Source organism: Hylobates moloch, unplaced genomic scaffold (assembly GCF_009828535.3).
Source record: "Hylobates moloch isolate HMO894 unplaced genomic scaffold, HMol_V3 SCAFFOLD_3, whole genome shotgun sequence".
In the NCBI taxonomy this organism is placed as follows: domain Eukaryota; kingdom Metazoa; phylum Chordata; class Mammalia; order Primates; family Hylobatidae; genus Hylobates; species Hylobates moloch.
The window spans coordinates 134,902,827-134,928,597 of record NW_026652278.1 but is presented as its reverse complement, the minus strand read 5'-3'; the positions used below and the strand labels follow the sequence as shown (position 1 = coordinate 134,928,597).

The window sequence follows — 25,771 nt, the reverse complement described above, 5'->3', positions numbered from 1 at the left end:
TAGATGCGTTCATATCCATTTAGGATTTAAAGTGAAGTAAATTACTTTATAGACAATAATTTTTCATTTGCTCTCAGGATTTTTGAAAGAGAATACAGGAGGATTAAAATAGAGAGGATCTGGATCAGCATTTCTGTAATATATATACAAGTCCTTACTGCAGGCTTCTGCACGCCATAGGTACGAAGCAGCTCTGCTCCCAGATGGCTAATCCTCAGGGCTCATTTCAGAGCCACCATCTTTTCACAGCCAGATCAAATGGGGACTTAGATATCCATTGTCCTAGATGTGGCTCCTGGATACCAGCCAACTCATTTGTTTTAACATGTGTTCCCTGAAGTTCTGTTATCATTGTACATAATATCCTTGAATTCACTGGTTCGTTTTATGCATTCATTCTTTCAGCAAATATCTCCCCAGATAAATTAAAAGGAAAAAAATCTAAGCAGTAATCATGCTGCTTGCTGCCCCTTTTTTGGAAGTAGAAGAATATTCTCTAAATGGTGGTGGGGGGGAATAATATTCATCTTTGAATTTTAATTAAGCACATCGATTACACACAGTAGTTAAAAGAGGTCATGTAGCACCTGGAAGTGCATAGCTTACAACCAGGGAGCAGGCCTTAAGTTCCACAAGACTCGATGAAGAATCCCCTGCATTAACATGCTCTGAACTACATAAGAGAACATTAGTGTAATAGACATCTACAGGGGATGGAAAGGTTTCCATGGTCAAACAAGTCTAGGAACTATTTCAAACTTCATCCCTCTTTTGAGGCATCATAATTCATGTTAGCATATTAAAGATTCTGAGAAACTCTCCTATAAAGAAACTCATTTAATTTTGTTTAATTTTTCCAAACTAGACTGTGGATTTTCTTTTCATCATCTCCAAGGAATATCTTTTAAAATCTCTAAGTTTCAGTTTTCTTAAAACATAATTTGAGAAGTAGTGTTCATATGCTCTGCACTTTGGCAGATACAAAAGAAGTAGAAAACACTGCCCCCACCACCTAATGAACAAAGTATCAGACCAGATTTGTTGAGAACAACACTTTGATACATGAATCAGTTATGAAGTAAATGTAAGACACGTGGGAGAAACACTAAGAGTTCAAGGAGAAGAACATAGATCATCATGGTCCCAAGTAATTAAGGCTCATGGAAGAGGCAGGGTTTGAGCTGAATCTTGAAAAATAAATGGGATTTTGATTAGAAGAGCAGATAGAAACAGGCTTTCCAGATTGGAAAAAATAGAGGGCATGACTGAATAACTTAGTTCTATGGTATCAATTTTTTCACATGACATCGATAACTTTAATTTACTTTTAGCTTCCTCCATAATGCCAACATTTTGAATTGAAAGATGTCAAGATAGTAGACTACCATACAGGTAAAATGGAGGAAAGAAAATTATCACTGGTCTTTTCTCCCTATGACTCAGGGTCAGTGTCTTCCTGGAGGTTGATGCTTGTATCTGTTGAAGCTAATGTAGGCAGGAAAGTAAAGAAGAAAAAAATTAATATATAATAGCTAGATAATTTAACATTGAATTCTGAATTATCATTTAGTAATAGTTCCAAAATGAAAAAAAAAAAAAAAAGATGATTGCCAGCCGAGTGCAGCGGCTCATTCCTGTAATCCCAGCACTTTGGGAGGCCGAGGCAGGCAGATCACTTGAGTCGAGGAGTTCGTGACCAGCCTGGCCAACGTGGCGAAACCCTGTCTCAACTAAAAACACAAAATTTAGCCAGGCCTGGTAGCACATGCCTGTAATCCCAGCTACTCAGGAGGCTGAGGCACGAGAATTGCTTGAACCTGGGAGACAAAGTTTTCAGTGAGCTGAGATCACGAAATTGCACTCCTCCAGCCTGGGTGACAGAGCAAGACCCTGTCTCAAAAAAAAAAAAAAAAAAAAAAAAAGATGATTGCCTACAATCTTTTCCATTTTTGCTTGCATCACTAAGAGGAAGAATCTAGGTATATATATAACATAAAGAAAAGAACTGAGGAAATTAAATGTGGTTTCATAGATAGTTACTGCAGTTCTCCACTTCACGCTATGAGTTGGAACAATCTGCTCTAAAACTTTATTTGTAAACAAACAACTATATTTTAATTGCACAATGCATGCTTAATAAAAAGCCTTAGAAAACATCTAAAATCTCTCCCCACCAAAATAGTACACATAATCCCATCAACAAGACATGACCAATATTCATATTGATATTTCATTGAATGTTTTGATTATGTCTAGGTGTATGCACACACACACACATACACACACACACAAACGTGTGTGCACATATACACAACTCAGTAAATTTCAGCAGTAATATGATCTTTAAAATTGAGGGAAGGACCTGTAGCTTATTTTTCTCAGCATATTAAATGACCAGCACAGTGTCTGCTCAATAAATGTTAAATAAGCAGTTTGTTGAATGAAGCATGAAAACAGTTTTCTTCATTAATGAATTAGATTACTTGATTAAAATATTAAAAAATAAACAGTAAAAGTAAAGCAAGGACAGAAATATGTGATCTCCATTTAGAAGACTTAAAATTTGATCTCAGAAGGAAAAAAAGACATGAAATTGCTGCAAGATTTTTGTTTTCCTTTTTAATGCTGGCTATCTTTTTTAACCTTTCAAAAGAGGTCTCCTAAACCCAATTCCACTGCCTCTCCAGCTCTACTCAATAATAAATAATGTTTCCCATTCTCACTATATTTAATACAGTTAATCATGTTGGAAAATATAAAGGTCAAAGACTTTGCACATTTCTGCTCAGGTGTGTTCAAATATCACCGATCAAATCTAAATCTTGGTGAAAAGTCTTCTGCCGTCTTTTCTAGAATCAACAGTTTATATTCCAGAGGCGGAATACAAAATAGAAGAGGACATTGGGGAACTTTTGATTCCAGTAAGACGATCTGGAGACGCAAGCCAGGAACTAATCGTCATTTGCTCCACACGTCAAGGTATGAGGCTCTGTGGGGTCCTGTTCGCAGGAATAAGATGATGAGAACAGGACTGTGGTAATGCTGGGAGTAGCACAGGGGGTGAGCAAAGCAGAGTTAAGATGCTGGACGCCTGGGACCCTCATCATGCACGCCCTGCTGCAAACCCCCTTTGCTGACTCTGTGCAGGTGCCCTACTCCTCTGAGCTGGTCTCCTCAACCAGGGATAATACTTTATTCAAAATTGGGATTAAAATATCTATTTTAACTACCCCACGAAGGGGCTAGTCAAATGAGACATTTGTGAAAGTCAAATGAGACATCTTGTGCCAAAAGAGTTTATATATGCTGGTCAAAAATTTATAAATTAAAGATTCTTATTTTTAATAGTCAGCATTGCCTCTGGGCAATATTGTAAAATAGTCTGTATATACTACTCAGTTTCTCTTCTCCTCCTCTCTCCCCATCTCACAACCACAGATGCCCCCCAACCATGAGTTCAGGCATCTTTGCACCCAAAACAAGGTTCCATTCTTTTTGACCACTTCTATACAGCCAGATTTAGCTGTCTCATGTCTCATCCCCTCAGGATCATATTCTCTAACATCTTATTAGTAACTATGTAGAAAACGAAAATTATGGAAATAAATGAAGACCACCCAAATGACAATAAGAAAAGGCTATTTAGAGCTCGCTGTAGTATGTCAGCCACCATCACTTGCATGTGGCAGAGACTCGCTGGCAGGCAGAAGCATGAGAAAGCTTTATAGTGGAAAAAGGAAAGGTATCAGGTATGCCCTGATTGGAAGCTGTCGACCTGGGAATCTAGAGACTGGCTCGGTAGAAGCAGGCATCCTATATGATTGGTTATGAGGGCATATTTGGCTCTCTCTGGTTGGTCTTAAATTAGAAGTGGGAGCAGAAATTAGGGAAGCTGGCAGTTATTTAGTAAGTCTTGACCATTTGATTGCTGATTGCTACAGAGGCGGTGGCTTGGCTTCCTGGACTAATTGCTGCAGCTTGTGGGTCAGAGTTCTCTTTTTATGTAAGGTATGGCCATTGTCCATCTGTATATTCAGTCTCTCAAAATCAGTGCTCCTACTTGTTGATATGTCAGCAAGGGAGAATTTATTCCTCCAGCTTTTCTTCCTCTCCCAAACAATGTTTTGGTTTTTTTTTTTTTTAAATAATACCCCCACCACATTGTTTTAAACACTGATGGTGCACTTATCATTTAGCAGGGGCAGGCAATACCTTGGCAGATGGAAACTTTAATGGTAGAGCCTTGAGATCTCCAGCAAAACACAGCATAAAACTAGTTGCCTCTTTCACTTACCTGTAGCCATGTTTAGTATTTGTGAATTATTAGTAACATACAAAGCATGAGTCTGCTTTCCATTGCACTGTGTATGTAGCTCATGTTCATTTTATTTATGAGAATAAGTAATTGTTAAACATTTACCTTAACATGACTTCCAGAGATGTTTAAATAACTGAACTGAACTTTCATCCTATACATGGGGAGTAGGTGAGGACAAATACCACAATGGCACACGATATGAGTATAAGAAGATTTACAACATTCACACTTGTAATTCTGTTACTGGCCAGGTTCATTCTGCTTGTGCACAGCAAGTCAATCACTGTGGTGACAGGTTTTGCAAAAGAGAAAAAATTTCCTTCACAAGGCTGCCATACAAAGATACAAGAGAATGAATCAAAATTCATCTCTTTGTAAAGAGGGTTTGGGAGTACTTATGAAATAGAAAACAGGGTCTTCTAAAGCATGGGGAAAGGTGATTGGCAAGTAGGGAAGTTGAGGTAATAGGGGTTTCTGTGCAAAACTAATCAAGCTACATGGTAATTCATAGGACACGTATGCACAAAATGGCAGTGTTAGCATAATCTGAGGTTGGAGCTTTTGGCCCTCTGACATCAAAAGATCACTCTTTGGGCACTCAAGCAGGCCCAGTTAGAGGGTCAGTGGTCTCAACAGCTTGAACTGGACAAGAGCTGCCCCCTAGTTCCTGAAAAACAACTTTAAGCAACGTTACTATAGTGCCCCACAGTCAGAGATGTTATCTATAAGGAAGCTAGTGGGAGTTTAGTTATGTATTGTTTGGCTAAGTGATTTGCTAGTGGGAGTTTTTTGTTGTTGGTTTCTTGGTAGGTTGGGGGAGGATTTTGAGACAGGGTCTCACTCTATCACCTAGGCTGGAGTGCAGTGACTCTATCACAGCTCACTGCAGGATCAAACTCCTGGGCTCAAGCCATCTTTCCACCTCAGCTTCTGGAGTAGCTGGGACTACAGGCACCAACCACTATGCATGGCTAATTTTTCAAATTTTTTGTAGAGATGAAGTTCTCACTATGTTGCCCAGGCTGGTCTCGAACTCCTGGCCTCAAGTGATTCTCCTGATTTGGCTTCCCAAGGTGCTGGGACTACGGGTGTGTGCCACCATACTTGGCTGCTAATGGGAGTTTTACGATAAGCCGTAAGTAAGCTGTTAAAAGCAAGCAAGGCAGGTTAAGTTTGGCAAACTTAATCAGCTTAGCCCTCAGTTTCAGTTCAACCAAGAGATATGCAAGAGTCAAGATGCTACCTTGCATACAGTGGCTTAGTGTTCCAGGAAGGGCCCTGACCCTGTTGTATCCTATTTTTTTTCTTTTCTTTTTTTTAACCACAAATATGAAAATACCTTCTTATGTGGGGATCTCGGGGTCAAGGCTCAGGTGTCAAGCAGTCTGAGTTGTGCACCAGCTATGCAGGGAGTTTTCCAGGCATGCCAGCTTTCACATCTGGAAATCATGTGGGAAGTTGGATTACATAAGGGAATCTTACGAGAAGCTAAAGTTAGGTGTAGCCCTCCCACTTGGGGAAGCGGCACTCCTCCATCCTAGCTGACTCCGTGCCGGACACTCTGAGCCTTGCTATTCATTTGGATGGTCCTTCTGCAGCATAGCTCTTTCCAAGGGATGAACAGACAGACCCTCGGTGAATTTTTCCACCTTAGCAATTACATATGATCTATTCAACTGGGCTGTTTACCATATCATCTCTTTCATTCACATCTAAGAGACTTTAGCACCATTGTCTGCTGGACACTTTGGTTGTAGACAGAGAATGTGTCACTAATACCAGAAGAAGCCCAGCTTGAAGCCCAGAGCAAAGCATGAGTACACTTTCTACAATAGCTGATCTGTCCAGCCTCAACCACACCCCCAAGCTCCCACATACTTGCCCATTATTGCAAGACCCAAACTAAAGCCCCAATGCACCAATAGAAGAAAGAATTAGGCACATCCTTTCAGTGATCAGCTAGCTAAGGAGAAATGCCTCAAGGAGTACCTCACCTAGCTTGTTTTTTCTCCTCTTCACTTTTTCCTTCCCAAACATAAAACTAGCTTAAACCCAAGAGTTGCTAACATTATATGGAGCTGGCTATATCTGGTGCTTTCAAGAGGAAATCTTAGTTAAAGAACAGGCAATAAGCCTATCTCTGGATATATAGCCAAACACAACAAACATGAAGATCTTGAAGATGCATTACAAAGGTTTGTCCTTGTAGTTGGTTTTAAATATCTTAAAATAAATTATCTGTTTACTGCCAAATCCTCTGTCTTCCAGGGCAGAGGAGAATTTATTCTTGTTCCTCTTCTCAACCTTGGCACCATTAATGTTTTGAATAACTGTTTATTGTGGGGGCTGTCCTGTGCTTTGTAAAATGTTAAGCAGCATCCCCGGTCTCTATATACTAGATGCAAGTATCTAGCATCTAGACGCGTCTGCCATCTCCATCTGTGACCCCCAAAAATGTCACCAGACATTGCCAAGTGTCCCCTAGCAAGTAAAATCAGCCCAACTGAAAACTCTTGCTCTATAATGAAATGTTTTAAGCGCAAGGATTCTTTAAGTAAAGACTTGCAAATTAGACATTTCTTGGTCTTATTTCATTCTTAAGAAAAATATCATCCATCTTTTTCTTCCCATTAGTCACTGTCTTGTTAAAAAACTGCCTTATTGGAAGGATCAGCCAATAAATAGCAAACCACAGAACCTAAAACCAAATGAGTAGGTACAGCATTGAATCATCCTGTGGTTTTTGGTCAGGCCCAAGTCAAATATGTTGCGGTTTTTAATGATCTACTCTATCCAGTTAAAAAGAACTGTGTAGTAAACCACAAGCCATGGACCCTGCCCCACTTCTCTGATTGGATTTTTTCTCTGGGTCATCCCCTAAGATGGAGGTAGAAAACAGATAATTCTTTTTTTTTTTTTTTTTTTTGAGACAGAGTCTCGCTCTGTCACCCAGGCTGGAGTGCAGTGGCGCCATCTCAGCTCACTGCAAGCTCTGCCTCCCGGGTTCACGCCATTCTCTGGCCTCGCCTCCCATGTAGCTGGGACTACAGGCGCCCGCCACCACGCCTGGCTAATTTTTTTTTTTGTATTTTTTTAGTAGAGATGGGGTTTCATAGTGTTAGCCAGGATGATCTCAATCTCCTGACCTCGTGATCCGTCTGCCTCGGCCTCCCGAAGTGCTGGGATTACAGGTGTGAGCCACTGTGCCCAGCCAAAAGTGGATATTTCTTAAAGGGTTCCAAGTATGTCCAGGTGAAACACTTTCTTCTTTCTTTCCTTTTAAAAAAGATTCTCTGTGTTGATTTATTTAGTTGCAGATGTGTTCATAGGTTATAGAAGTTATACTTTGCATCTCAGACAGTTTGGGGGGATTATCGTTTTCTGTTCCTGAAGTACAAATCATATGGTTTAAAAGTCCCCTTACTGAAGGTTTTCTGGGGGTGAACTCTCACCATTTTCTGTTTATCAGAACATGTCTTTATTTCAACTCCAGTCTTGAAATTGTAGGTTGGCAGTAGTTCTCTCCTAGCATTTTAAAGTTATTATTCCAACATATTCTGGCTTCCATTGTTAAGAAGTTTGTTTTTCATTTAAAAGTCGTCTTTGTAGAGATGTTTTCTCTATGCATCTAAAATCTTACATGTATTTGATCTGAATCTGTGAAAGATCTGAGGGCTTCACTTGAAAATGTTTTCCTCCAAGAAAGGTTTGCTTTGCTTATTCCAGGATTCAGAGGGTACTACTGATCCAGACACACTCCTGCCGCCCTGTATCCTCAGGTATAACCATAGCTTCCGAGTCAGCTCTGTGAGGTGCCCTTGCCCAAGGCCTGTCTCCACCTGCAATGGTGATAGTGCATCTGCTCTTGGGGGGATACCACCTTCTGAATGGGAATCCCTTCTATGGGTTATGGGATTTCAGGTTAGGGGAGGGTTTTTATGGTTTGTTTAAGGTATTTTTAATTTCAATTTTGTTTTGTGGGTTTTTGGGTTTTTTGTTTTGTTTTGTTTTGTTTTTTTGACACTTGATGATATTCCCTACACTTGACGATATTCCCTATGAGAACAGAAAAGCCAGAATCATTATTTTTTCTAGTTGTTTTTTACTGTACGGGCATCCCAGAGTACCTGACTGGCCAGTCTGCTGGACACAAAAGTCCCAAAGTCCCCTCTAGATGGATGCTCCCATGCTGCTCCAGCCAAGCCTTTGCTACCCTCTTCCTCTCTCCTCTGGTTCTCCCACCTCCCTTCAAACATCAGCCCTCCTGGGGCATGAAAAGACTTGTGCCTGGGGTCCAAAAGCCTCCTGCTCCAATGAGGTGTTAGCTGCTGCACTTTAAAGAGGGTGATTGCTTGTCTTGCTGTCCTATTAAAATGTACATATTAAAAGAAAATCGTGTGTTTAAAAGAATTTATAATCAACTAAACAAATAACTAAAGACAATGTGAGAAAGTAAAAAGTGCCCCAGGCTGACTATCAGGAGATGGGTCTTTGACTCCTTGGATATCATGAGGCAGTCTCTGCCTCAATTTTCTCATTGATAAAATGCCCTGCCCACCTCATCAAGTAACCAAACAACATAATATAATGATTTAATTACCCTTTAGTGTAGTTCCTTAATAGGACTTTCTCTCTGATTTTAACATTTATGATTTTTGTAAAGCAAGTATAATATGTAGCCACAGAGACTGAGCCATAAATACTCTTTTGTAAATAAATAATTAATTTTTAAAGTAACTTCACAAATTCTCAGGCTGCCAGAGAGGTGAGGGAGGCCTGGACAGGGGCAATCGATGCCATCATCATCATGGATAGAGTGGTATGCTGGATCCAGCTAGTAACTGCTCCTGAAAGCTGATTCTGTGCACCTCTTCCCTACTCTATGCTCAGTGACTTCGCATTGATAGTTGAAGTTGGCTATGGTGGGAATATTAATACAACAAAAATCAGCAAAGTTTGCAAATCAGCTTTCGCGTGCCTTGTTTGGAGAGCACATCACCATGCTAAGGGAGGGAACTCCTAGGTTAACATGAAATGAATCTTTGGTTCTAACCCTTAATTTTGGAGAACTAAACCCATACCCATTAAAACTGTCATTCATCATGCCTCATAATCTACCTCTGCAAACAATGAATCTTTAATATTTCTCACAAAGATGCTATGCTCTACCACTGGTCAAGCCACCCAAACATGGCTTGAGACCCAATAAGTGTCTTTGATACCAGCCTGGAAATCATACATTTATACTCTTTGAAGCCTCTTCACTGTAAAATATGGGATATGTACAGACAATCGCCAGGGACCTTATCTTTTATCTCAGAATATATTTGATGTTTTCAGAACAGAATTTTTCCAAGTCCTGAGGATCTTAACTTGCTGCAGATAAAATATTGTTTTTTACTTAAATGAATGTCAATATTCACATTCTTAACTATTGAATACAACTGCTCAACGAGTTGCCCAAAGTAAATTTTCTAGAATCCTAAAAGGAATGTTCCATTTAGATCAACTGAATTTTTTTTATTAAATACAATTTACTTAGACAACTTTTTTCACCAACTCTTGTTTAAAAATCTTGCTAAAACATATTGTCTTGATTTCTGCTTTAGAAGAGTTCAATCGCCAAATGATTTTCAAGAAGTATTATATTTCAGTCTTTTATTTAACCCAGAAATCAACCTACTTGAATGTCATATCTATGTCAAACAGTGGATTGGTCAAATATTTAAAAAAATAAAATAAACAGAAAAAGATAAAATCTCAATTGCTTTTGTTTCATGAACTACAAATAAATCATTATTTGAATATTCATTAGGTGATATATATTGAGAAAGAGGTTTAATACAGATAGTTATATTTAGTGAAGATAGTGTTAGTTACTATGCGAGCCTAGTGTGTACAGTATCTGCTTTTGGCATTCATCTTGAGGAGTTAAATGCAGTTTTTGACAAGGTTCTTTGTCATATCGCCTGTCATACCAACATAATGCACACTTGATGGCTAGGCAAAATTGAGAACTGTGTTCTCCAAGATATAGTTCTGTTTAAACATCTGGCTCTTTAAAAAGACATTCCAAAAGTTGTTTGCTATTTAATCAGATTGTTGTAAGAGCTTAAGACCTTTTTTCCTTTGTCTGTGTGCCGGGAACACAGAAAGTCTCCCTGACAATGTTTCATTTCATCTTGAGAGCCTTTCTATATTGCTAGCCACTTACCTCTTTCCCCATTTAACTGGAGAGTGCCTGTCTTAGGCATTCAGTGATAGCACTATGTCTCACATCCCAAGAGCCAGACTATCCTGGTTGACTTGAGTGTGGAGACCTCTTTCATGCATAGGTTTCCCCAGAGAAGGAATCTCATGAGATAATAAGGTTTCAAAGCATAGACCACCACTGAAACTCAGCTAGCTTCCCCACCAAGTGATAGTCCTCCTTGTGCCTGTCCATTTTGATCAGTTTCTACCCTCTGCCCTAGCAAACACATTTTATTCTCATCAGCTCTCCAGCTCTAACAATTTTTATGACTCTAGAATAACAAAACAGTCAATTTGTTACTTCCGAATAATTCTAAAATTTTTGTTCTTTCAAAAAAACCATTCTAAAACACTTTGTGAGTCAGTGCCCTTCCAAGCAAAGCATCTGAAGTCAGTTGGAGACCACTATCATTTTTTAGCAACTTAGATCTATACAGCCAACATGCAGTGATGGACACCAACTTGTACGGATGTTTAGATGACAGTGGGCACTGGTATCATCTTGCATATGTGCATGTACCATAGCTATAAGCAAGAAAGACTCTTACAAGACTGGAGCATCCAGTCCAGAATCTCACTGTCATCTCCTCACTGCTTCTTATTGAAGTGAGGTATGATGGGAAATATTTATATTTTTCAAAAACTTCTTATCTGGTATAATAGGTTATTATTTCGTAGTCTTTGTTCTGCCTAAATCTGGTCTGCCTAAATCATTTAAATTACAACGAATACTGTTCAGTCTTTTAGCCCTAAATCTAAGTGTTGCTGTTTTAAAACCGCAAAAATGCATCAAAACCTAGGAATCCTACTCCTAAGTATTTATTCTAGAAAAAAAATTATTGGGTTGGTGCAAAAGTAATTGTGGTTATTGCTATTAAAAGTAATGGGAAAACCGCAATTCCTTTTGCACTATCCTATACATACCCACTCAAAGACTAGTACTTGAATATTCATAGAAGCATTACTCACAATTGCCAAGAACTAGAAATAACCCAAATTATCAACCAGTAAATAGATAAACAAACTGTGGTATAGCCACACAATGGGAAACAATAGTCAGCAATAAAAGGGAAAACATGTCATGGTACATGGATGAATCTCAAAAGCATTGTGCGAAATGAAAGAATCAAAACATATGCTTCATTTGTATGAAATTTCTCATAAAGGCAAATAAATCTATAATGATGCAAAGCAGATTTGTGATTTCCAAGGCCTGGGAGACAGGGAAGGAGATGGATTGCAAGAGACACAAGTCAACTTTTGTGGATGAATAAAAACATCTTATGATTGTGGTGGTGGTCACATGATTATATGCATTTGTCAAAACTCTTCAAACTGTGCATTTACATTGGTGAATCTTAACGTAAGTAAATTATTAAAATAACATTTAAAACACACTGAATCTAAACTGAAATCCTCTAATCAATCCTGCACTCCTTGTAAAATAAGATATAATTTTCTGGCTATATTACGGTGTCATACAAAGAACTCTAGTTGGGGTGTGTGATGATCAGATTACATAGATGCTGCTCACAGCTATGCCACTATGGGTAGAGCAGCAGCAGGAAAAAAATCTATACTATTTTCATGCTGTGGATTCTCTAGTCCTAATTTCACTACACCTCAGTTTTCTCATCTGTAATAAGAAATAATTGAGGTAAGCCAGCCCTAGCATCCTGTGATCTTGTTTATTTAGCCCCTAATATAAACAAACCTTATTCAATATACTCTATTTAAAAATCACTAAATCTAGATCATGTCAAAATACCAGAGTCTATTCCAAAAGCCTTCTTCTTACAGTATTAATATTTGTGAGCATAAGAGGTAAGTGTGTTCTATCATTCAGATAGCTATTATCTAAAAATACGTTAAAGAAAACAGACAGGCTTTTTGTTTGGAATTCCATTACTTCTCAACTTCCCTGTTTCTTCTCATATTTCTGTAGGTTCTGCCACAGGCACAATTTCTTCCACAGTGTTATTCTCTGATTACATCTCACGTCCAGAAGACCACACCAGCATCCTCCACTTTGACAAGAACGAGACACAGAAGACCTGCCGGGTCCTGATCGTTGATGACTCCCTTTATGAAGAGGAGGAATCCTTCAGTGTTTCACTTAGACTGCCAGTGGGAGGACAGCTGGGAGCCAGATTCCCCACCACTAAGGTGACTATTCTGGCTGATCATTATGATGGTAAGTCCATTTGTTGCTTCCTAACCTTTGGCAATAGCTGCCTTCTCACACTTTCCTCCAACAGTTGAAAGGCAAATGTAGCTTAAATCATCTTTTAAAAGAATATTTTATGTTCTTTTATCTCCAAAAACTGTGAGTAGCTCTTCAAATACATAGACATCACCAACACCAATGACAAAACAGCCATGCGAGAAGATTAAATATTTGGGTATGATTTTACTTGACACAAGAAAAAGCACAGCCCAAGGAGGTGACTTAAGACTTAGAAGGAAGCCAGGGAGAGGACCCAAGTCAAGTATCTAATTACCCAAACAGGACTACCCCCAAGAGGACCTTCATCTTAGCAGCACAAGGATCATCCCTCACAGCTAGTGTGTGAGTTGTCAAGCAGCACAAGGATAAGATGGAGCCCAGTGTGTCAGCATCTGGACCTCTTTTTATGGTTACCTAGCAGGGCGTTTGCCTCCAGTCCGTGGGGGTCCCAGCTGAAATTTAGCCAGAGAAGAGAGGGGCGCCTCATTCCTAAACACCAATTCCCCTCCCAGACATGACACAAAGTATCAAGCCCAGTATGATTTTCCTAGGTCTCACCTGCCCTTCTATAAGGAGCACTTTTAACAGAAAATGGTAATAAAGACAGGGCCAGGATCAGACTGTTTTATTACTATTCCCAAATTAGTGTGAGTGCTTCATCTCTCAACCATGCTTCTGTCAGGATTTGAGTGGCTGTGAGTTGCTAAGCTCAGACCTAAGATGGGTTAGACTGGGCTGTTATTATAGACCCAAACTTAATGTGATTGCTTTATGGATGCACCACAAAGCTTCCATTAAACTGAGAGCTGTGCCAAGAGATAAACACAGATTTGTAAAGTCTGAACAGTTTATACTCTCTAGGTAGGTATGGTAAATTTATCGTGTACTATCATGTTCTGTTTAAAATTATGTCTTCATAACAACCATAGAACAAGAGAAAATACGAGTGAGATTAAAGGCGGTCTTCTGTTTGTTTGTTGTTTAATCTCCTAAATGGCTTTACTTGGGAATATTTCACCCTGTGGACCAGATCTCTGAAATTTTCAGTAGACTAGTTTTGCTCCATTAAAAATAAAAAAGAATTTTCTAGGACTAATTTCAGTTCCAAAACACATCATTAGAAGTATCAGGAGCTAAGAATAAGGACAGGCCCTGAGATCCATGCTTTCTTCATCGTGTACTTTTCTTTTCAAAAATTTCTTCATTGGAATTAAAATAAAACTTGTTTTTCTTAAAATAATTTGAATAAATTTTCAATATATTCCTTTATGGAAATGTATACTTGTATATATTTTCTGTTAAACCAAAGAGATAGGACGAAGCGTCCAACAGGAAAATTAGCCTTGATTTTCCAGTTTCATTTGAAAGAAGTTGTTTTGGAAAGAGAAACACTACTCACATTATCTTATAAAAAGTATCTGCTGTTTTCCCAACAGTAGAGAAGTAGAATGTGAGTAAATTTGTCTGGTTGAGACATCTGAAAAATCCCTACGTGGTCAAGTCTAGTTGATTAATATGGAGAGCAAATTGAGAAATGAGGACACTCTGAAAGACAAAAAAGGATGACATGGCATGGTGTGGTTTTTGAAGCCTGCTTGAAATATTAGAATTTTTTTTTAATTACAGGCCTATGATTAGGATATTGCTGAAGCAACTATCTCTTACCAAGAGGTTAGGAAAGATTTACCCACACCGAGTGCTACAGACCAAGAAGGTGTTAACCAGGCAGAGTGAGAAGGGAGAAAGGGAAAGTTATGGAAGTGGAGACTTTTTTACATTTTCTACATAGTCCACTTCACAGTAGATCCTTCTTTGTATAATCAATGCTTACTTTTCCATGATAATGAAGAATTAACATGAAAAGTTGAAATTTGTAAACACATAGCTTCAAATTCCTTTTCCCTTCACTATCACACCTTTTCTTATAGCCAGAAAGATTGGCGTCAGAACAGTCTTCGTTATTCTTCTCTACTGGAGCTAGTAATAGGTCAAGGTACACAATGAAAGAAATGGGAGAGAAAAGGAAGAGCATCAAAAGTGGAACAACAGAGTCAGAAAAGCTTGTGCTGGGGGCCTGGAAACTTGGATTCTTAGCCTGAGCCACACTCTCTGGGTAACCTTGGCTAGGTCAAGCTATCTGGGGCTCTGTTTCCCAATCATGAAATAAGGGGATTGATTGGGTTGTCTCTAGGAACCCTTTCCCTCCATAATTCTATCATTTTTAAGTCATTCTAAGAAGAAGGCATTAGTTAATAAACAGTACCCATACACAGAAATGATGCATCCTGTAGGCTGAGTTTTTCCATTAAAATTTTGTCATGAACTTAGAAAAATATATGTCAAAGTTTTGCTCTAAACAAGCCAGGTAAAAAAGAGAGTTAATTAGTGAAGCAAGAACTTGAATGGTCTTGTGTTTTAAGCTATCCATTTTGTCTTTTATTTTTCCAAGGCCTACCCCTGTTTGACTCATGATATTCTTTCCAACATAAGTGCCAGAAGATATATAACTGAAGTGATATGTCTATACCCTGGACATGCTCTTAACATTTTTCAAGCACATACTGAGTTACATTTTGATAAGCAAGTGCATTATATAATTTTACCCAGATAATTAGAAGGAAATTTCTTTTAAAACTATCCTGAAATTTTTAAGCAAACATGAAGAATTAAGTTGTCTGACCTTCAATTATTCTATCTCTTCTTCCTCAATAAGAAGTATGTTTTCTGCAAGCTCTTTACCTAACAATTAGAATAGGCTCAAACACCAGAGCTTACCTGAAAACTACAAAAGCTAGAGACAGGCATAAAACACCCAACAGATATTAGATATAAACAAGCAATTTAATGGGATTCAGGTGCCATTATATGACTTTGTTGTTATGTTCAGAACTGAGGTGACTCTGGGGACCACCTTACAAAAGAATGAGAGAGCTCCTTAACCAAAATATTAGTGTTTGTATGTATAATAACAAGAGAATGGCTGTCAAAAAAACAGACATTCAAGTCCTTTGGTCATTAATGTAGGCTGAATAATGGACCCCAAAGATATCCACATTCTAACCACCAAAATTCTGAATGTGTTACTTTACATGGCAAAAGGGACTTTTCAGGTCTGATTAAGTTAAGGCTGTTGAGATGGGGCGATTATCCTGAGTTACCTAAGTGGGCCCAGAGTAATCAGCGGGGTCCTTATAAGAGAGAGGCAAGAGGATCACAGAGAAAAAGGGGAACTGATGACTGAAACCAGAGGTTGGAGTGATGCACTTTGAAGCTGGAGGAAAGGGCCACAGGCCGAGGAATGCAGGCAGCCTCTAGAAGCTAGAAAAGGCAAGGAGATGGATTTCCTCTTGAAGCCTCCAGTTAGAACACAGCCCTGGCAACACCCTTTATTTTAGTTAGACTTCTGACTTGCAGAACTGTAATAGAATAAATTAATGTTGTTTTAAGCCACTAAATTTGTGGTAATTTATTACAGCAACAAAAGGAAATTAATACCATCAGTATTGTTTCTGGAGGAAACGTCTATATAAGAAACCAATTTATAATTAGAAAATTTAGTGACTGTGTGGAAATGAAATGAAAAGATGATCTGTTCTTGTCTTTAAGCAAATACAGCCTTCTCGGCTACACTCATAATCCTACAAGAGTATTGAACATTTGAGTGTAAGTCAAGGATTCTCAACCTAACTCTTAATCATTGAGTTCCCCCTTCTGACTGCATGCCCTTTTCCTAAATCTTCAATTCCTCTTCTAGTAACACTGTGAACCAACTACAGAGCAAGGTAAAAAGTGATTAAGGCAAGAAAGGCTCAGATGAAGGACGAAGGGAATCAAGAAAAGGCAGAGATTTCTTCTCACTGGAGGAGCTCAAGAAAAAAAATACCATTTGTGCTGTGTCTGGATGGGTAGGTGGAACTTGAGGATAGAGAAAGGAAGGACAATGGCATTTCAGGTGGAGGAAACAGCTTGAGCAAAGTCATAAATGAGGAGATATCAAGAATGTGATTCAAGACTGTGCAGGAATGCCACAGGCCAATTCTTTTATTCAATGGGATTGCGAATTAGCCTCATGCTTTACTTTTATGAAGAACTACTCGTTTATTAATGTATTAGTTCCAAAAGCATTTGTTGAGCCCCTACCATGTGTCAGGAACTCTGCTAAGCATAGAGGATACAGCAGTGAAGAATACAACCATTATATAATCAAGGGGGGAACACTATTCTGGAGTTTTCCTAGAGACTAAATAAAGGATATTAATAATAACTTTCAACCATTGCAACTCAGGTTCAAACTTAAGAAAATTTTTCTGGTAAAGTTCTAGCTATCAAAATATACTGCAGAGAGATATTTTTGGGGATACTTTTAAAAAGAGAATATGCAATATAGTATTACCTAAGTTGTTTGTATGTAAGTCTTGCTAAGGACAAGAAATAGATAAAAAAAATCCTTCTAGATTCATAGAAGCATGAAATCTTAGAAATAAAACAGGACCTAGAGATCATGTGGTTCAGCCTCCTCATTGTTGAGGCTAAATGTACTAAGTGGTTTTTCCAGTTTGCCCAGTCAGTTAAAGCCCAGATTTCTGCCTCTGAGTCTGTAACTCTTTTGTATTCTACTACGATCCTTCAGTGATATGGTTCTAGGATGCATTTACCCCTAAGAAATAGCCAAATCTTCCATAGATAAGTATTTTCTTCCTTTTAAGGTTACTAACTGCAGTGATACTGAGGTCCGTCTAGTGTTTCTGATAACGAAAATCTACCTTCATGTTCAAAACCCACAGGAAATCACCAGTCACCAAAGTTTAACCCCATTGTCAGTTTAAAAGGGTTGCAGCTTTCTTCAAGTGTTTGCAAAAAAAAAAAAAGTTACTATATTCCATAATATAGTAATCTCACAGGTACCATTTAGCAAGCAAACCCCTTGAAGAACATGTTTTCATGTGCACATAGCCAAAAAGTAGATAGTTTGGAGCAGATGCCAGCCCTTTGATGCTGGCTCTCTCCACATAGGTGAACAACAGGATTTTGTAATGCACCTTGATCCTGTTTAAATACTGTGGGCTTTCCTTCTGGGATGTGAGGAGCGCCTCTGCGTGGCCGCCCCATCTGGGAAGTGAGGAGCGCCTCTGCCCGGCCGCCCCATCTGGGAAGTGAGGATCACCTCTGCCCGGCCGCCCCGTCTGGGAAGTGAGGAGCACCTCTGCGCGGCCGCCCTGTCTGGGAAGTGAGGAGCGCCTCTGCCCGGCCGCCCCGTCTGGGAAGTGAGGAGCGCCTCTGCCCGGCCGCCCTGTCTGGGAAGTGAGGATCTGGGATGTGAGGAGCGCCTCTGCCCGGCCGCCCCGTCTGGGAAGTGAGGAGCGCCTCTGCCCGGCCACCCATCGTCTGGGATGTGAGGAGCGCCTCTGCCCGGCTGCCCCGTCCGGGAAGTGAGGAGCCCCTCTGCCCGGCCGCCACCCCGTCAAGGAAGTGAGGAGCATCTCTGCCCGGCCACCCCGTCTGGGAAGTGAGGAGCACCTCTGCCTGGCCACCCCGTCTGGGATGTGGGGAGCTCCTCTGCCTGGCCGCCCCGTCTGGGAGGTCTGCCACAGAGGCCAGAAGCAATGTGGGGGCTGGACGTGGTGGCTCACGCCTGTAGTCCCAGTACTCTGGGAGGCCGAGGCGGGTTGATCACTTGAGGCTAGGAGTTCAAGACCAGCCTGGCCAACATGGCGAAACATATGAAAAATACAACTGACCAACCAACCAACCAAGGGACAACAAAACAGGTCTACCCTGGAGTCATACTCTAATTTTTTCTATTTTCCTCCCTTTCTGATCCTTTATCCCACTTTCTTTTTCTTCCTCTTCCTTCTCCTTCTTCTTTGTCAAATAGAGGATTGAGTTATCATTGATCCATACAAACTCCCTCATTTATTTTCTTTAATTCCCACCCCCCATTTCTATTCCCCGTCTTCCCATGTGCAACCTTCCTAATATGTTTGATATGCATCTTTTTGTTTGTATGTACTTTTAGAAAATGTTTATTGTTTTGTGTGCAAAAAAAAAAAAATTAAAAAAAAATACTGTGGGCTCTGTAGCATTGTCTCATTTTATGTGGAGACCTGCTGACTGTGTGTGTACAACTGAACAAAGAATCCAATTGTTCATCAGTAAAAATTTTGAAGAAAGAGATGCAAACAGTGTGCTACTTAATAAGTCAACAAAAAACTGAAATAAAAGGGGCTGGCACATTTTGCCAGTCATCTCATAGGCTGAGCAAATGTCTGTGTAGAAATGAAAAATGGCCACAAGGGAAAAAAGAACCATGAGCCAATGTAAGTAACCTACCCAAGAAAACATTTGAGTATGCTTGACTTTTCAGAAAAATAGAAATGGCATTAAATTACCACTTTGTTTATGAAGTAGGAAGTAAAGATTGTAAGATAATAAAAGGAGACTTTTTGCTCACTTACAAAGTAGTAAACTGTTTGCCTCTCAGTATTTGGAGTTAAGTGGTAGGAAATTGAAATGATAGTGTCTTTATTGGCTACACATGAAAGTCAGAGGGAGGAAGAGAATAAAGAATGTAAACGGCTTTCTTTATAATCACCGCTTTCTTAATCCAGTGCATATCCTGGCAAACCACTTTGGCTACATTTTTCTCTCTCTTTGACTCTGTTGTTTATATTTCAAATAATAAAGTTACATCTGCGAATCATAGTGACCACTGAAACAACAGAATAACACTAATTAAACTACAAAAATGAAACCTAAACACTTGAATTTTATTAGTGCCACAGCATTGTATGAATAACAAAGCCATCAGGTGAACAATAAAGTTAGTAAGATGAGCTAAATTGTACTTAACTGTAAGAGTAGTTATTTATACAGGAATATGTAAAAACAAGTAGAAGTCTTAATATCTATTTCTTAAAGAAATATTATAGCCTTGAGCCCTGCCATATTCTTACTTAATTTTTACTTAAAACTTGGTAGTTTTAAATCCTCTAATGTTCAGAAGAGAACTTGAGAAAATTTCCAATATTAAATATAAAAAGGAAGGAAAAATACAAAGAAAGGAAGAAAATTACACAAAATCCAGTATACGATCCAATTGTTAATTTACAGTGTTGTCTGAAATGGTCTTAGTAGACTCTTAACAGGTAGATAATTCGTTCAAGAGACATTCACAGTGACCTGTCACTTGCTTAGTACAGGACTACAAAGTCTATCCCTGCCTTCTATCCTACCCAATTTGATCTTTAATTAGATTATCCTTGAATGAATTAAGCCTTTTTAATGGAGAAAAAAAATTACGCACAGAAATAATGATGGAAGAGTCATAGTTCAGTGTAAACAATCTGAATTGCTACATACTTATTTGAGCAAGTCATTATTTATAATTACTGGATTGTGGGAACTTGCATTCAGATTCTGAAACATTTATTGAGGATCAAGCACATTGCTAAGCTTAAAATGTAATGCTAGAATCTACATACATGGTCATCTGTGTGATTTGTTCATGAAGTCACACTAAAATATTATTTAATTTAAAAAGGAGGCAAGCTCCCAAGTTTTGGCTTCTAGTTACCTTTCAGGAGCTTGCTAGGTGATTTTGGTTGTGCTCTTGAGTTCTTAGCACCCCTGAGATCTGAGATCTGCCCTTATTTTTATCACTTAAGATATTAATAACTACTGAAAAAAATATAACTTTTAAGTATTTTGTTAGTATCCTGAATATGTTCACCTAAAAGGAAGAAGCTGAGGCAAAATTAATATAGAGTTTATCTGAGCCAGGGTTGAGGACTGCAGCCTGGGACAATATCCAGGTTGCCTTGGAGGGTGCTCTGGAGAGTGAAGAAGAGGTTTAAGTTTTTAGAGAAAAAGGAACAAATCAGGAGATGGAGTGTCTTAGTCCATTTGCATTGCTATAAAAGAGTCCTGAGGCTAGGTAATTTATAAAGAAAAAAGGTTTATTTGGGCCATGGTTCTGTGGGCTGTACAGGAAACATGGTGCCAGTATCTGCTTCTGGTGAGGGCCTCAAGAAGGTCCACTCGTGGCAGAAGGGGAAGGGGAGCTGGCATGTGCAGATCACATGGCAAGAGAGAAGCAACAGAGAGGGGAGGAAGTGCTAGGCTCTTTAAACAATCAGATCATGTGGGTACTCATACAGCAAGAACTCACTCATTACTTGAAGGATGGCAACAAGATGTTCATGAGAGATCCAACCCCCTGACCCAAACACTTTCTGCCTGGCCTCACCTCCAACACTGGGGATCACATTTCAACAAGAGATTTGGAAGGAACAATATCCAAACTGTATCAGAAGGCAATTACAAAAAGTTGTGTGTCAGGAATTCGCATTGGTTTACAGAAATAACATTGGTTAGTGGTTGGCTATACACTGTTGAATTATAGGGGGTATGACATTTCATGGCTGCTTGGCATGAGTTAGTCTAGAGTCCCCATAGCAAGTCACTTCAAGAAGTATATTATTTATCTCAAGGGGGAGTGGGATGTGACAGGTGTTATATTTTAAATGCCTCTCTGGGCTGGATAATTTAAAGGGACTTGCATTTCTCAGATAAAAAGGTTTTTTTTCTTTCTATAGATAATATACAAATTATTTCCAAATCAACATATTTACATTAAGTTGTTCCTTTATCTGGCACTCTTCATCTCAGAACTATGTCATTCTACTGAGGATACAGAATGTATTAAATTGATCAACTATGTCTAAAGAGAAGACCGCATGGGGTGGAGCCAAGATGGCCAAATAGGAACAGCTCCGGTCTACAGCTCCCAGCCCCAGCGACACAGAAGATGGGTGATTTCTGCATTTCTGTTTGAGGTACCGGTTTCATCTCACTAGGGAGTGCCAAACAGTGGGTGCAGGACAGTTGGTGAAGCGCACTGTGCAGGAACCGAAGCAGGGCGAGGCATTGCCTCACTCGGGAAGCGCAAGGGGTCAGGGAGTTCCCTTTCCTAGTCAAAGAAAGGGGTGACAGACGGCACCTGGAAAATCAGGTCAGTCCCACCCTAATACTGTGCTTTTCCAACGGGCCTGGAAAACGGCACACTAGGAGATTGTGTCCCGCACCTGGCTCGGAGGGTCCTGTGCCCACGGAGTCTTGCTGATTGCTAGCACGGCAGTCTGAGATCAAACTGCAAGGCGGCAGCGAGGCTGAGGGAGGGGCACCCGCCATTGCCCAGGCTTGCTTAGGTAAACAAAGCAGCCAGGAAGCTCGAACTGGGTGGAGCCCACCACAGCTCAAGGAGGCCTGCCTGCCTCTGTAGGCTCCACCTCTGGGGGCAGGACACAGACAAACAAAAATTCAGCAGGAACCTCCGCAGACTTAAATGTCCCTGTCTGACTGACAGCTTTGAAGAGAGTAGTGGTTCTCCCAGCATGCAGCTGGAGATCTGAGAACGGACAGACTGCCTCCTAAAGTGGGTCCCTGACCCCCGAGCAGCCTAACTGGGAGGCACCCCCCAGTAGGGACAGACTGACACCTCACTCGGCTGGGTACTCCTCTGAGACAAAACTTCCAGAGGAACCATCAGACAGCTGAATTTGTGGTCTCAGGAAAATCCGCTGTTCTGCAGCCACCGCTGCTGACACCCAGCCAAACAGGGTCTGGAGTGGACCTCTAGTAAACTCCAACAGACCCGCAGCTGAGGGTCCTGTCTGGTAGAAGGAAAACTAACAAAGAGAAAGGACATCCACACCAAAAACCCATCTGTACATCACCATCATCAAAGATCAAAAGTAGATAAAACCACAAAGATGGGGAAAAAACAGAGCAGAAAAACTGGAAACTCTAAAAAGCAGAGCACCTCTCCTCTTCCAAAGGAACGCAAATCCTCACCAGCAATGGAACAAAGCTGGACGGAGGATGACTTTGATGAGTTGAGAGAAGAAGGCTTCAGATGATCAAACTACTCCGAGCTATGGGAGGAAATTCAAAACAACAGCAAAGTAGTTAAAAACTTTGAAAAAAAATTAGACGAATGGATAACTAGAATAACCAATGGAGAGAAGGGATTAAAGGAGCTGATGGAGCTGAAAGCCAAGTATTGAGAACTACGTGAAGATTGCAGAAGCCTCGGTAGCAGATGCGATCAACTCAAAGAAAGGGTATCGCTGATGGAAGATGAAATGAACGAAATGAAGCGAGAAGGGAAGTTTAGAGAAAAAAGAATAAAAAGAAATGAACAAAGCCTCCAAGAAATTTGGGACTATGTGAAAAGACCAAACCTACGTCTGATTGGTGTACCTGAAAATGACGGGGAGAATGGAACCAAGTTGGAAAACACTCTGCAAGATATTATCCAGAAGAACTTCCCCAATCTAGCAAGGCAGGCCAACATTCAGATTCAGGAAATACAGAGAACGCCACAAAGATACTCCTCGAGAAGAGCAATTCCAAGACACATAATTGTCAGATTCACCAAAGTTGAAATGAAGGAAAAAATGTTAAGGGCAGCCAGAGAGAAAGGTCGGGTTACCCACAAAGGGAAGCCCATCAGACTAACAGCTGATCTCTCGGCAGAAACTCTACAAGCCAGAAGAGACGCCAATATTCAACATTCTTAAAGAAAAGAATTTTCAACCCAGAATTTCCTATCCCGCCAAACTAAGCTTCATAAGTGAAGGAGAAATAAAATACTTTACAGACAAGTAAACGCTGAGTGATTTTGTCACCACCAGGCCTGCCCTAAAAGAGCTCCTGAAGGAAGCACTAAACATGGAAAGGAACAACCGGTACCAGCCACTGCAAAAACATGCCAAATTGTAAAGACCATCTAGGCTAGGAGGAAACTGCATCAACTAACGAGCAAAATAACCAACTAACATCATAATGACAGGATCAGATTCACACATAACAAAATTAACTTTAAATGTAAATGGGCTAAATGCTACAATTAAAAGACACAGACTGGCAAACTGGATAAGGAGTCAGGACCCATCAGTGTGCTGTATTCGGGAAACTCATCTCACGTGCAGAGACACACATAGACTCAAAATAAAGGGATGGAGGAAGATCTATCAAGCAAATGGAAAACAAAAAAAGGCAGGGGTTGCAATCCTAGTCTCTGATAAAATAGACTTTAAACCAACAAAGATCAAAAGAGACAAAGAAGGCCATTACATAATGGTAAAGGGATCAATTCAACAAGAAGAGCTAACTATCCTAAATATATATGCACCCAACACAGGAGCACCCAGATTCATAAAGCAAGTCCTGAGTGACCTACAAAGGGACTTAAACTCCCACACAATAATAATGGGAGATTTTAACACCCCACTGTCAACATTAGACAGATCAACGAGACAGAAAGTTAACAAGCATACCCAGGAATTGAACTCAGCTCTACATAAAGTGGACCTAATAGACATCTACAGAACTCTCCACCCAAAATCAACAGAATATACATTTTTTTCAGCACCACACCACACCTATTCCAAAATTGACCACATAGTTGGAAGTAAAGCTCTCCTCAGCAAATGTAAAAGAACAGAAATTATAACAAACTGTCTCTCAGACCACAGTGCAATCAAACTAGAACTCAGGATTAAGAAACTCACTCACAGCCACTCAACTACATGGAAACTGAACAACCTGCTCCTGAATGACTATTGAGTACATAATGAAATGAAGGCAGAAATAAAGATGTTCTTTGAAACCAATGAGAACAAAGACACAACATACCAGAATCTCTGGGACACATTCAAAGCAGTGTGTAGAGGGAAATTTATAGCACTAAATGCCCACAAGAGAAAGCAGGAAAGATCTAAAATTGACACTCTAATCACAATTAAAAGAACTAGAAAAGCAAGAGCAAACACATTCAAAAGCTGGCAGAAGGCTAGAAATAACTAAAATCAGAGAAGAACTGAAGGAAATAGAGACACAAAAAAACCCTTCAAAAAATTAATGAATCCTGGAGCTGGTTTTTTGAAAAGATCAACAAAATTGATAGACCGCTAGCGAGACTAATAAAGAAGAAAAGAGAGAAGAATCAAATAGATGCAATAAAAAATGAAAAAGGGGATATCACCACCGATCCCACGGAAATACAATCTACCATCAGAGAATACTACAAACACCTCTATGCAAATAAACTAGAAAATCTAGAAGAAATGGATAAATTCCTCGACAAATACACCCTCCCAAGACTAAACCAGGAAGAAGTTGAATCTCTGAATAGACCAATAACAGGTTCTGAAATTGTGGCAATAATCAATAGCTTACCAACCAAAAAGAGTCCAGGACCTGATGGATTCACAGCCGAATTTTACCAGAGGTACAAGGAGGAACTGGTACCATTCCTTCTGAAACTATTCCAATCGATAGAAAAAGAGGGAATCCTCCCTAACACATTTTATAAAGCCAGCATCGTCCTGATACCAAAGCCTGGCAGAGACATAACCAAAAAAGAGAATTTCAGACCAATATCCTTGATGAACATTGATGCAAAAATCCTCAATAAAATACTGGCAAACCGAATCCAGCAGCACATCAAAGGCTTATACACCATGATCAAGTGGGCTTCATCCCTGGGATGCAAGGCTGGTTCAACATACACAAATCAATAAATGTAATCCAGCATATAAACAGAACCAAAGACAAAAACCACATGATTATCTCAATAGATGCAGAAAAGGCCTTTGACAAAATGCAACAACCCTTCATGCTAAAAACCCTCAATAAATTAGGTATTGATGGGACGTATCTCAAAATAATAAGAGCTATCTATGACAAACCCACAGCCAATATCATACTGTATGGGCAAAAACTGGAAGCATTCCCTTTGAAAACTGGCACAAGACAGGGATGCCCTCTCTCACCACTCCTATTCAACATAGTGCTGGGAGTTCTGGCCAGAGCAATCAGGCAGGAGAAGGAAATAAAGGGTATTCAATTAGGAAAAGAGGAAGTCAAATTGTCCCTGTTTGCAGATGACATGATTGTATATCTAGAAAACC

General features: G+C 39.8%; 1 protein-coding gene and 1 pseudogene across 1 annotated transcript in view; one reads left to right on the top strand and one right to left on the bottom strand.

Annotated features, from left to right (window-relative positions):
* Window positions 1-25,771, bottom strand: part of LOC131383171 (beta-glucuronidase-like) — an 88,772-nt pseudogene that overhangs the window by 27,411 nt on the left and 35,590 nt on the right.
* The window catches only part of FREM3 (FRAS1 related extracellular matrix 3), a 116,222-nt gene that overhangs the window by 73,083 nt on the left and 17,368 nt on the right, over window positions 1-25,771 (top strand). Inside the window, exons 5-6 of the mRNA XM_032147758.1 lie at window positions 2,854-2,979; window positions 12,516-12,764. Coding sequence (XP_032003649.1) covers window positions 2,854-2,979; window positions 12,516-12,764 — 375 coding nt within the window. The remainder of the gene's footprint in view (window positions 1-2,853; window positions 2,980-12,515; window positions 12,765-25,771) is intronic.